At 39.6% G+C, this 12676-nt stretch overlaps 1 protein-coding gene across 1 annotated transcript in view; it reads right to left on the bottom strand.

Annotated features, from left to right (window-relative positions):
• The window catches only part of LOC145985652 (fatty acid synthase-like), a 77554-nt gene that overhangs the window by 31449 nt on the left and 33429 nt on the right, over positions 1-12676 (bottom strand). Inside the window, exons 15-21 of the mRNA XM_083119724.1 lie at positions 11219-11329; positions 10187-10295; positions 8082-8339; positions 6607-6783; positions 5929-6245; positions 4195-4488; positions 3300-3496 (exon numbers count right to left, since the gene is read on the bottom strand). Of these exons, the coding sequence (XP_082975850.1) occupies positions 3300-3496; positions 4195-4488; positions 5929-6245; positions 6607-6783; positions 8082-8339; positions 10187-10295; positions 11219-11329 (1463 nt within the window). The remainder of the gene's footprint in view (positions 1-3299; positions 3497-4194; positions 4489-5928; positions 6246-6606; positions 6784-8081; positions 8340-10186; positions 10296-11218; positions 11330-12676) is intronic.

Raw genomic sequence — 12676 nt, 5'->3', positions numbered from 1 at the left:
TTCAGCTAGGAAATTGGACAATTCGTCCTTTGTTTTTTCACGGGAAAGAAGCTTCTGCTTTGGTATAGAGTGTATAACACTTGCAGGTTCAAATCGGTAATGGGTTGGCTCAACATTTCCACGACGCTTGGACCATACAGCTGATGAAATTGTCTGCTAAATCAGACCATGTCTTGATACTTGGCTGTTTAAAGTCAAGAGCTTGTAGCTCAGCCATGCCATCAATAATAGCAACACTACCAAGGACTTCCACATCTGTAATCACATTTGTCAGGATACCTTCATACTGGGACTTATCTGGTAATGCCTCAAGTCGTTCCATTAACTTGCTTTTTACGGAGCAGTGCAACATTGTCCCATCAGGAGCAAACATTGAACGAGGTACTACAGAAAGTTCATAACCGCTTACTGTATCACGAATGTCTATCTGAGGGCGTGATCTGGCTAATATCAGCATTCTCGAAAATAGCTCTCGGTCTTGTCTTAGTTCTAAGAGTGTGTCTTTCATTTGCATTTTAGTTTTTTGTACTGATTGCCTACAGTTGCTCAGATTTACCTTCTTTACGGAATCCCACATGTTGACTTCTCCAGTCACTATGCGTTTCTGTGTGAATTCAATGAAATGTTCCTCTCCAATTATTGACATTTTACACATGTAGTCCTTCGTCTTCTGTGGCATGACACTTTGTGCTAATGTTTTCAAGTTCATTTCTAGCGTACATGAAAGGGTTTCCTGCTCTCCGAAATGTTTTTACAAGTGAGTACACACACTTACTTTGTCTGGTAGATTTACTTATTGACACTTCATGATGTTTCTTCTTGCTATTTGGTTCAAATCCAGCCATGGTTTTTGCTTCTTTAACGAGCCGGGAAAGCTCAGGAGAACTCGAGAAGAAACGTATTTTTGCATTTTCATTCAATGTAATTCCAACTATTTCATGTTCTAGGGCTTCATCTGTGCCTAAACTGCAAAATGGGATTTGTGATTTGTTTACAACCCAGTTTCCTTTTTAAAATTCTTCCCAAATCTCTGGGTTTGTGGTTCTAAGATTTTCCATCTCAGCCAAGTACAAAGCAATCATGCCTGAGTCATTCAAAAGCTTACAAAGCATAAAAATATTTTATAAAGTCATGCAGTGAAGAAAGATGCAGATCCCAATTTCCTGTTCGCACAGATAAGACAAATGCTAGCAAGGACTCGGACCATCTTCATATACTGCCGTACTACTTTGAATGTCGGACTGGAATGTTTCTTTGAAGTGTCAAACTCTTCTAACCGCTCTTTCACTTTCACAAATTTTAAGTCACTCCATGTTGCTCTATCCGTGATGCATTTGTATAACTTTACATAACTTTCCTTAGTTTTTGGCTCCGATACACTTTCTCTTGTCTCCAGTTAGCACAACAAACACAGTGTCCATATGGTGTCCGATGAACGCCGTCTCTTAACTGACGGAGGAAAGTCATCCTCTCTCTTACAGCTTCATCACCCCGTTACCTGCAACAAAAGAAAATCAATTTAGAGTGCAGCAGTGTAAAATATATCAAGTCAAGAAAGCGAAATTATCGCATGGCAAAAATATTGAAAACTAATAATTTCACAGACGTGTTGGCCTGCAATTCTACTCTAGTACGCAGTAACCATTTTACCTATTGTATAAAATAACAAACATTAAAGAGTATTAAATTATCTACAATTTAAAAAAAGACGATCAAAATTGGAGCAGGGAGATCCGAGATATAGCACATTTTATGAAAGCCTCCATTTTGAAACGACGCCATTGTGGAAGTGGCACCAAAGCATTCTGATATTCTGACATCTAGAAACACATTAAAAGTAGCCTCTTGCTTTCTTCACGAAGGAGCATACGGGACTAAATTTTTCTCCCTATGGTCCCTGACTATTTGCCGCCAGGGCAGCTCTGGGGCTCACCCAGACCAATGCGCACTTGGGACAATCCTGTTGGCCAAAGACGGTCGAAGCGTGATTCTCTCTGATTACTTCACTTCTACCGAGATGGAGATTGTGTGGGATAGTATATCCACACTACCTATATATATAAGTTCTGTGTCCATATACAGGGAGTCCATAAAGTCCTGCAAAAAACTAAAACTCTATAACTTTTTAGCTGTTGCGTTTAACAATACACATTTTTTGGGTGAGAAGGGTGGAAGTTTAAAGTTTTGTTCTGGCCACACTGCTCAGTGACGCTTGCACTGGTAATCACGTGATCATGTGACTTAAGATGGCGTCCATCCAGGAAAAGGCACAGTGTGTTCTGTGGTTTACAGAGTTAAAATCTTGTGTTTCAGTGCAAAGAAAGTTCCAGACAACATATGGGAAACCACCCCCAGCAAATTCAAGTATCAAGAGATGGTATGAAAAGTTCAAGGCAACAGGAAGTGTGTCAGATTTGCCATGCAGTGGAAGGCCAGGATCGAGTGACCATGTGATTCAGTCAGTGATTTTTCTTCGAGGAAGACACGGTAAATGGCAACAACTATCTGAACATGCTACAGACATTCCTTGTGCCAGAACTTAATAGGTTAGGCATCATCAATGACGTCCACATGCAACAAGATTGGGCGCCGCCGCATTTTGCCTTTAAGTTCGGCAGTTTCTTAACGAACAATTTCAAGGTATATGGATTGGCCGAAGAGGGCACACACCTTGGCCTGCAAGATCACCAGACTTGACACCTTGCGATTATTGGTTGTGGGGACATGTAAAGACCGAGGTGTATTCACAGAAACCAGCTAATCTGTATGACCTAAAAGAAAAAATAAGAGATGTGATTCTGAATATCCCAGGAGAGCACAGTCAGCACGCAATTCTCGGTTTCACAAAAAGACTGCAACAATGTTTGGATGTGAATGGTGCACAATTGGAGGTTTGGCGATGAACCTAACAAGCAAGAAATAAACTTTGAACCTTGCTGTAAGTACACACACAATATTTTGTTAATAAACTTAATAGTTTTCAAGTTATAGAGTTTTAGTTTTTTGCAGGACTTTATGGACTCCCTGTATTATATATAAACTGTATCGTGGCAGGTGGACAGTTGCGTCAGAAGAGAATCCGCATAAGCGGAACTATATTCTGCCCGCAGGTATATGACTTAACATTGCGGCAAGGTTGACTTGTCTCGGAGCATACTACGTGGTGCGGTGCATTGCAGAGAACATTATCAAAACCGAACCAAAAAGAAAAATGTTATAATACTTATATTATTCAAACAAAATTATAAGCAGTACTTCACTCTTTATATTTGTATTCAGCAATACAGTACAACGCCCACCTTAATTTCTTTCCATGTGGCTCCAGTCTGATGCAGTTGACGAGTCCCATGATTCCGCTCATTGGTTCTTTCTCCGCGACCAGGAAAACTGTTCCTCCATCTTCGTCGCTTTTCTTCACCGTCGATTTCAGTTCGTCTACCCAGTCGAAATTTTCTTCAGTCATTCTTACTATTTTTGGTTGAGGCGATGGCGTCACCTACATTACAATAACAATTAATAATGAAAGTAAAACTTGATTACATGATGTTATCTACCCTTGTCAGCAAATTTTCATAATTTTCATATTATTTATTTCTGTATTTTGGTGCTTAGAGTATGCCATGCATTTGTGTGGTTACGTTAATTACGATAATGTCAGCCTATTAGTAGACATAATCAAATATATAGAATGAAACATGCAAATTATTCTTACCTAACTCTTGGCTTGGAATTACATATTCTATTCCTATTTACTTGTTTTAGTGCAACTCTGGACTTAAAATTCCCTATCACATTCCTGTTTAACCGTTTAGTGATGATTGCAGCCACTAGCGTATGAAGAATTTATTTTTCGAATATTCCGGGAATTGTGAAAGTGGGTGCCACACATTTGTGTTCTAGGTAGGGACGGGATATAATGTAATACATATTTAGTAATTAACATGTTTAACCTTCATTTTAATAGTTATTCAAGGACAAACTAGTAATCGGAACCATTTAAAGGGGAGTTTTAATTTGCTACCTTGTTTTTTCCCCGAGTTCTTTACTGATTTTATTTGAAATTTTTGATTTTCTCAAAAATTTCGGGAGGGGCTGTAGCCCCATCAGCTCACCCCCCGCGTACGCCAGTGGTGGCGTGTGTCACGTTACGAAATCTGCAGGAATCTGTAACGCTAGATTACCGTAATCGTTCACCTTTCGTAGAAGATGAAGTGTTCCTGTATCCATCCTCTGCTGGACGATGCTTTCCAGTCGGAATCCATTTATAAGTTGAGCAGGGGAGGCAACACTGCACTCCAGAACTAGTACGAAGCTTCCTTCTCTCAACAGCTTCAGGGTCCCTTCTGCTTCCTTAGACAGTTGAGAAGCAATCACGAGATCAAATTCCACTTCTTCCTGCGGGAACTTCTTCTGTACCTTGATGGTCTCCTCGGTTTCTAGTTTACTCGTGTCTCCTTGCCAAGATGTTGCATAGATTGTTATCTCGGGCTAGAGAGGAAGAAAGAGAGGAAATGTTGAAAATTTACAAATTCTATTCATCGTTCCAGCTCTCTGATATACTTTGTTAGCTATTTTGTTAATATAGAAAGGTTTAATCAGAATTGCTAGATACATATTTGATTTGATTCGCTTTTCTGCCACTTTTGGCTAATCACGAGATGAGGATGAATGATGATGGGGTGAAATTGATAAAGGGACACATCGCAAAGAAAGCCCATGAACATTTAAAGTAAATAGAGAAAGAGAGATAGGAAAGAATAAAATAATGAAATAATGAGATAAGTAGAATAGAAAATAGAGAAGGAAAGGATAGAGAATTAGGAAAGGAAGAGTGGGAATGCAGGGAGGGAGAAATCGAGAAAGAAAGAACGAGAGAATATCAGTAGCGAATACGCGACAAAACGTACCATCGACAAAATGTACCAACCACCTGGACGGCTACCTGCAAAGGGTCTTAAAATATTTGCGATGCGACAAAACGTACCACTTGATGGGACTGCATCAAAAATCGTGTCGTTTGTTCTTACAGTTCCACACTGTTATTCGAATTTCCGAATTTTGCAACCAACTATTCACAAAGTAATCAAAGAAAAGAGTTAACTTCGCTGATTCTTCAGAGTGTATTTCCAGCCGTCCATCATAAACTTCCTCCATTTTTTAAGAAGGCCAGAGCTGCACACATGCGTATATACAAACGGATTTCCTCATTCTCTGGATACTCGACCTAAAGTCCTATATCTTGAACTTCACGCCAAAGGCATTTCTTAAAATGGAAGAAGCACCCACTGATTTCTGTCGAAGGAAACACTTGGCGAATCGCAGATATGGCTGCCAATTTGGGAGCATAACTATAACCTAAACTAAGCTAACCTATCCTAACCTAACTCAAGATCAAGTTAGCTGGTGCTGATTCGGGTGGCAGATAGCGCACCGTATTGGAATGTCTGACATGTCAAGGGTAAGTTCAATCGTTTTCCTTGAAGTGGTACGTTTTGTCGCGAAGTAAATATTTTGAAGTTATTAGTGGATCCTTCACAGGTAGCTGTTTATCCGAGTGGTACGTTTCGTCGCGAAAACCCAAGTGGTATGTTTTGTTGCTGGTACGTTTTGTCGGGACATCATCAGTAGCTATGAAAACCGAAAAAGAATTCACTTGAAATGTTTTCGGCCATGTTTGAGCACATCAGAACGACATTTTTTGGAGACGCCATATAATCATATGATTAATCTACTGATTTTGATTTTCTCATCCTATTCAACCACATGAATACATTCTTCATTAAAAAGATAGTACGTGCGTACAGCACCTTCCAGAGTTGACTATATTCCAATTTCCTTTTCGGGACATCAAACGTTAACCCCTTATAAACATATGCAAGGCAGTTGGAAATTAGTCTAGAATTTAGGCATTTAACTAAAAGAATGTACCTGAATCAGCGGTAGGTCCTTCAGAACCTCCACTACAGTCGGCGAGAGAGGATTTCCATATTCTTCGAGCACCTCGGCAATCTTCAGTTTCACAGAGGACGTGTTCTCAAGAACCACGTGCGTGCAAACCCTTACGGCGTCGACGGTGTTCTTCTGGTTATGCGGGAATGGATTCGTGTAAGGCAAGAACTGGAATTTTTCCAACACTGGATTCGTCTGCACGTTTCTCCTCGTTATGAAGTTCGACTTCAGTCCTCGCATTTCTACTCCCCCGCACTTTATGACGTTGATTCCATTGTAGAAATGTACTGGGATGCCTGTTAATAGGAAATAAAACTGTTTTAAAAATATGTACATTGTCATAGGTGATGTAAGACACCACATTGTACTCCATATAATGCATTTTGCTGACTAGCGAGGCTGTAGCGTCTGGACTCATAACCAGTATAATGCTTTGTGTGACTATTGGGGAGGCCCGAAATTTTTTCACTTCCTGTATTCCCAAAATAAACCGACGAACATTAACCCATCACTATCCTTCTAATGGACAAGACCTTACAACTGTTTCTTTACTCCCGTCTGGACACTCTTAATATACAAAGAGCCATTTTGATTTGGAGATTTCCATGATCAAATTCCATATTATCAACATCACACACACACACACATCAGACATACCTTCATTGTCACTTAAGTTGTCAGTAATTTCAAGATGCTGCTTTGGGTTGATGACAATTCGTTCAACTGAAGTTGGCACGAGAAGAGCCCTGGATTTGTCTTGCAGGATGCTGAGCTGCAACATGGTGTCCAAGAATGGCACCCAGTTCGATTCCCACTTGAGGGTTCCGTAGCAACCTGGAAGTATAAATGAGCGCGGTGTTTTTTTCCTACATGCAGTTGAATTGATTTGTTCACAAGGCATTCACTTCATTGTACAGTATAACTGTTTTTGTGTAACTGCCAGTAGGACGCAATCCTACTACTTTGTTTTGCTTGAACAGAATATTTTAAACGTCGACGTAAGTGGCAATATTTGAGACTTTGTTTCACTTGTTAAAACTAATGAAATTTTTTATAAGAAAAACTTTTACACCCAATTTGCTTGTAATGAAAGGAACTGGAAGGAAGTTGATAAACACAGGCAGAGTGACGGTTGTACTTAAATGTACATATTTTTGTTTAATTTAAACTTGTGCCATCTGTGAATAATTTTATTTTCCCCTCCACATGATGAAAATAATTCAAATTCATATGAGGTGCGATTTTTACGACAAAAAAGAGAATATTTTTGAATGTGTGTTAACAAAATGTGGAGACTTTTCACATACTCGCAAGTGACAAGAATTAAAAACAACGACCCTCCCTAATGTAGGTCAGAAGGTCTGTGTATCCTGTTAGAGTTTCTATCAGAGATTGCAGATGGTCTGTTGCAGGGGTTTATTTAACATTTTTCATCTGGGGGTGTAAGGGTAAATTTATAGCCAAAGAGATCATAAATTTGACCTTTGTGTTAAAATGTAAGGGGTGCTGATGATATTTTGAACACTTACTTCGGCTGTACTTCCGGCCACGAAGCTGGACTTCAACTCAAACGAGTGTGCAACTTTTTGTGAACAGAAGTGTACAAGCATGGTGACTAGCCTTACTGTTGCACGAGTCCTTCGAAAAGAGTAAGCAAATTATGTCAGTGAGCTATTTAGGACTTTAGAGCGAAATTCCTTTCCGCTAGCCATTTGTTGGTTACTTTATCTTCTCCTCTGCTTTGAACGTGGCAACCAAGTGTTCAAATTCTCCTTGAAAACTGAAGAATGAACTCTGACTGGCAGATGGTAATGCCAGTGTTACTCTAGCGCTCCTCTCCGTGGATGGAAGAACTCACATGTCAGAGTCTTCCAGCAGACGATAGAGCACCTAGTGGCGGAAAGTGTACAAGTATAAGTCTTCTAGCTATAAGTCGAGACAGTAGCCTTATTCCTATCAGAGGAGAAATTAACATTCTGACCAAGTCTCATAAATACCACATCTAAAATCCTGGAGGCCAACAGATCAATATTTTGCCCACTAGTGGGCAATATTAAAGTATGTAGTGCAGCACATGGTACTGCATTCTACTGTCAAAAAAATACTATAACATGTCATGAAAGCGTTGTTACCTTCAAGATCGGCTTCCATGATACCCTTGAACACTCCGCCGTAGTTGTATCCTCTGAGACGGAACTCCTTGTACACGTCGTGCGTCATCAGGCGCTGATCTGCACTTTGGTCTTTCGTCTCGTGAGGCGGCAACTCGCTCATCTCCTTGGCGACGTTGGTGGGCACCGAAATCCTCCCCGTCACCACTGAGGACCCGTTCTCACTCACTTCGAACTCTCCAGAGCCGCACATAAGAGTTATGGTGAACTTCACTGAACCTGTCGCAGAAAATAACAACTTGTAATCTTTGATGTGTTGATAATGTACATATGTACAGTCATGGACACTTCTGGGTTGTAACGATTCCATTGAAAGTTAATGGAATTGTTATAACCCAGAAGTGTCCGTGACTGTACAACGTATACGAGAAGAAACTTGCCTCGTGTTTGGAAATATAAATAGATAGAGAGAACTCTTTGGAGAAGAGACATCAACCTTCTATCTGTGAAATAGCTTAGGAAATTACAATATTAATATAAAACGACGAACAATAACCTTCTTTTATGTCGTGTTATATCATAGAGTAATTACACCCACACACAGGACACAGGAGCCTCCCCGATTCTTTCGTTTTCTCATAGAGCATCCAGAACGCAACAAATACATGAAAATATTCAAGGAGGACTTTGGAAAAATCTGTGCAAGCGGCACTTGCCCAGTCTTCCTTCAGTGCACGCTACTTATTTCTACTTGTATTATACAGGGTGTCATTTTAATGGCATCCACGGACCACGGAAACGTATAGAGGACATCAAAACAAACAACTTTTCTCAGTAACATTTTTCTCGTTGGTGCGTCATTTCGGCGATACAGTCGTTCAAAAAAGCCCGTTTTGCCGCCTGAATGCTGGCAACAACACACAACATTTGATTGCATTTGTGACGTCATATCCCGTCGTGAAGCCATGCGTCCCAGGGTTGCCAGGAACACTCATATTCTGTGAAAAATGACATAGCTACAATCAGCCACATTATGTACCGTAAAACAAAACGACAAAACATGTTCTGTAACCCAACAGGAAGTAAACAAACTATACGAAAAATGGTAGAAAGAAAATAGAATTCAAGTGGAAGTGGTCATATCGAATTTTGTCTCAGCTTACATTTCATATATTTGCAAATCTAGTTATCAAGTTGGCATCTACAATTTAGTCTATCCACTTCGTCCTTCTGATACTAGTTGTCTGTTGTTTATCTATGCACTGGTTACACATGTAATAATTTGGAGCTGTGAACAGGGCAGTATATTAGCTACTGATTCAGAATTAGATTGTTACTTTGGTTGTACGTGTTTTAGCCGTAATGTAACAACGTGAACCTCGGATACTTCCGTTATCAGCACAAAAGTACCACAAGGCATCTGGACACAAACCTGTAGATATCAACCTTGCAACGAGATTTGCAATTATTTGTCATGTAGCTGGGCGTAAACAGCCACATGTAAGCTGTAAGTCCAATAAAGTGTATTATTGATATTTGACATGTAAGCTGAGACAAAATCTGATATTGACACTTGATTTTGAATACGTTTTTACCATTCCTCATACCGTTGGTTCACTTCCCCTTCCCCTGAGATGATTGCTGATCTTCTGGCTGGTTTGGCTATGATGTTCGGTCTACTGGACGCGTTTCTCGATTCGTTTTGCACCTAATCAGTGGTTGGTAGTTTGTCAATTTGTGTCTCCCTTGCAACCCTGCCGTGTGCTGTTTCGCCGCAGGAAATGACGTCACAGATACGATCAAATGTTGTGTTGGGTTGCCAGAATCCAGGCGGCAAAACGGTCTTTTATGAACGGCTGTAGCGTCGAATCGACGCACCAACGAGAAAAATGTTACTGAGAAAAGTTTTGTTTTGATGTCCTCTATACGAATCTGTGGTCCTTGGCGCCATTACAATGACACCCTATATATTGGCTGAAACAGCCTAAGAGTTCTGTGAGCAAGAAACATAGTGACTACAAGTTTAGTAGTAGTCACCCAATCATGTTCTTCATATTTTCCGGACATGCAAAGGCAGCATTTCTACTCACGTATTTAACGCAAGTAAATGCTCGAACAGACCTTACCTTCGGGAGGGAGAATTGTTGCTCGCAGGAATCTCACATTTTGGAAAATCACGGGTACCTCGGCCAGCTGGATACCTCCCACACGGTTGAATGTGTCCCACACCAGTTTCTGCAGTGGAAAAAGCCATTTCGATTGTAAACATGGAGACAAAATGTAATGTAATGTAAATTCTGAAATTTACCTCACACTTTACCAAAGTTTTTACGTCTTGACCCTTTATTTGTAGTCTCATGACATTTCCCATTTCCTATGTACATGTGCAAAAAAATTAGAATTATACCACTACTTCATCGTGATTTCAACTAATATTTTCAGTGACATTATATTAATAATAACATAAAAACTTTGAGCTCCCATCTTGCTCTCTACTCTCATCCAGACTGAGAACTGTGAAGTATTTGTTTCTCTTGAATGTTCATAAAATATTTGTCGTTGATCATTTTGATAACTGATTATAAAATAAATCACTTATTTGAGAGTTCTTAACACAACAATAACGTTCGGCTTTAAATATTATAGAAGACAATTTTATTCGGCTGCCTTCACGTGTTGACAAAACATTTTTATGTGGCTCTGCCTCGTTTGTCATGGCTTCAAGGTATCTTTTTTCACTCTTACTTTGTACTTTTCTCTATCTTATTTCTTTTCTCCTCCTCTGTTCCTCTAGATTTTTCTTTATTTTTTCCCTCTGATCTCAATCTCTTCCCCCTCTCTCTTTCTATGTTTATATCCTTCTCTCCCCCTCTCTCTTGCTGTCCTTGCATCTATTTCCTTGGCTCTTTTTCTTCCTCTTTTCCTCTTTCTATCTTCCTTTCTATGTTTATCATTTCTTTTTCTTTTTGTTTCTCCATCGGTTTCTCTATTTCTTTCTTATCCTATCTGTCTTTCGCTATCTCCTTCTGTTACTCTATCTTCTCTTCTATATGCCCACCATTCTGTGCGTGTGTGCTTGATTCTTTCTCTGATATGATATTCAAAATTCCCCATGTAGGCTAATAGAGTGTGCTCAGGCTTTTGCACGTTAGGCTTACCAAATATCCTGTTGCGGGGAACAAAATCCTTCCGTCAATGCTGTGTCCAGCGTAGAACTCGTTCTCTTTCTTCCTGAGATCAATGGTCACATTTCGAACAGCGCTGGCCGTCTGAAATAACACAACGACAATATAAGGAACAAAACGTAACGTTCTCACTAGTGCCCTACTTAATAAGATAAATATTTTTATGTAAATAGAAAGCTAAGTCATTTTAAATAAGAAGTCGTTTGAGCCTGACCTATGGAGAGCTATGGTTTCAGCGTCATGCTGAGAGGCGACCAGTGGACATTCTCTAACCCAACTTTGTTAAAAAGAAAATGAATCATATTCCCCTATCCACAGAGGGAGCCAGGGGCAGAAACCCCCGTGGTCGGCCTTTTCTTCCCATCCCCTTCCCAGCAAGCAAGAAAAGCTCTTTAAATGTGCATTTTAGATTTTAGGCGTAGAATAAAGGTGAACACTCCCTCAGAAAATATCCCGCACCACTCTGTCCTCCAACGAATTTTGACATAGTTTGTTTGCTTTGTACACTTTATGTTTAGATAGAGAATGTGCTCCAACCAAGAATGCAAACCAGAACCAATTAAATACAAAAGCTTTCACTATTTGAGTACAGATGTCGCCTCATGTGGCAAAATATTCGTATATTTCAAATGATTTTCTTTGTATGATAAATAATAAAGATAGTATATATTTTAGAACAATAAATTTCATTATCCAATAGTGTAACTCGAAAACGCTTACAAAGAACGTGAATTGTGGCTGCAAATCACGAATGCTGTCGACACAAGAATATCACATTCTAATATAAGCTAACTAGGTAGGTATATGGCACATGATTTTATAAAGCTTTCATTATGTCGGTCTTCATAGGAGTGTAAAACGTTTGTGTGAACTTATAAAAATACGAATAAATGAATAACAATTTTGCAATCATTAGGGTATTCATCTGCAGTTTCTTACACAAGTAACTAGAAATCACTTACATATTTCACGCTGTTGAGTTGAGTTGTTGTTTTAAGTACACTTTAAGCACGGAATGGTTAATCGAAACTGAACCTAAAGTTTAAAGTTGGATACGAATCACTATGCGTTTCCACCGGGTATTGAACCCTGAACCCTCGATAACAAGGCGACGACGTTACCGCTACGAATTTCGCGTTGCTCAAGACGTAGGCCCCATATGTTTACATTGGGGATCAAATAATTTTGAAAAGGTTCACGAAATAAGAAAACATTACCCTATTTGAAATATGGTAAAATTCGAAGAAGAAAATATAACTAGCTATCTGATGTGACTTAAAGATTATAACTGTAATTATGCAGGGAGGAGGGGGCGGAGGGGCACAGAGTAACATTAACCCTTGCGGTACACGGGGCCTGTTTTCTTCTAGAGCTGCAAATGTCTGTCTCGTTCTCGTCTCGAAAGTAAAGTCTCTAAAATAATTTGGAATC

Source organism: Lepisma saccharinum, chromosome 1 (genome assembly GCF_977018435.1).
Source record: "Lepisma saccharinum chromosome 1, izLepSacc3.1, whole genome shotgun sequence".
Lineage (NCBI taxonomy): Eukaryota > Metazoa > Arthropoda > Insecta > Zygentoma > Lepismatidae > Lepisma > Lepisma saccharinum.
This window is presented reverse-complemented; position numbering and strand designations above follow the sequence as displayed.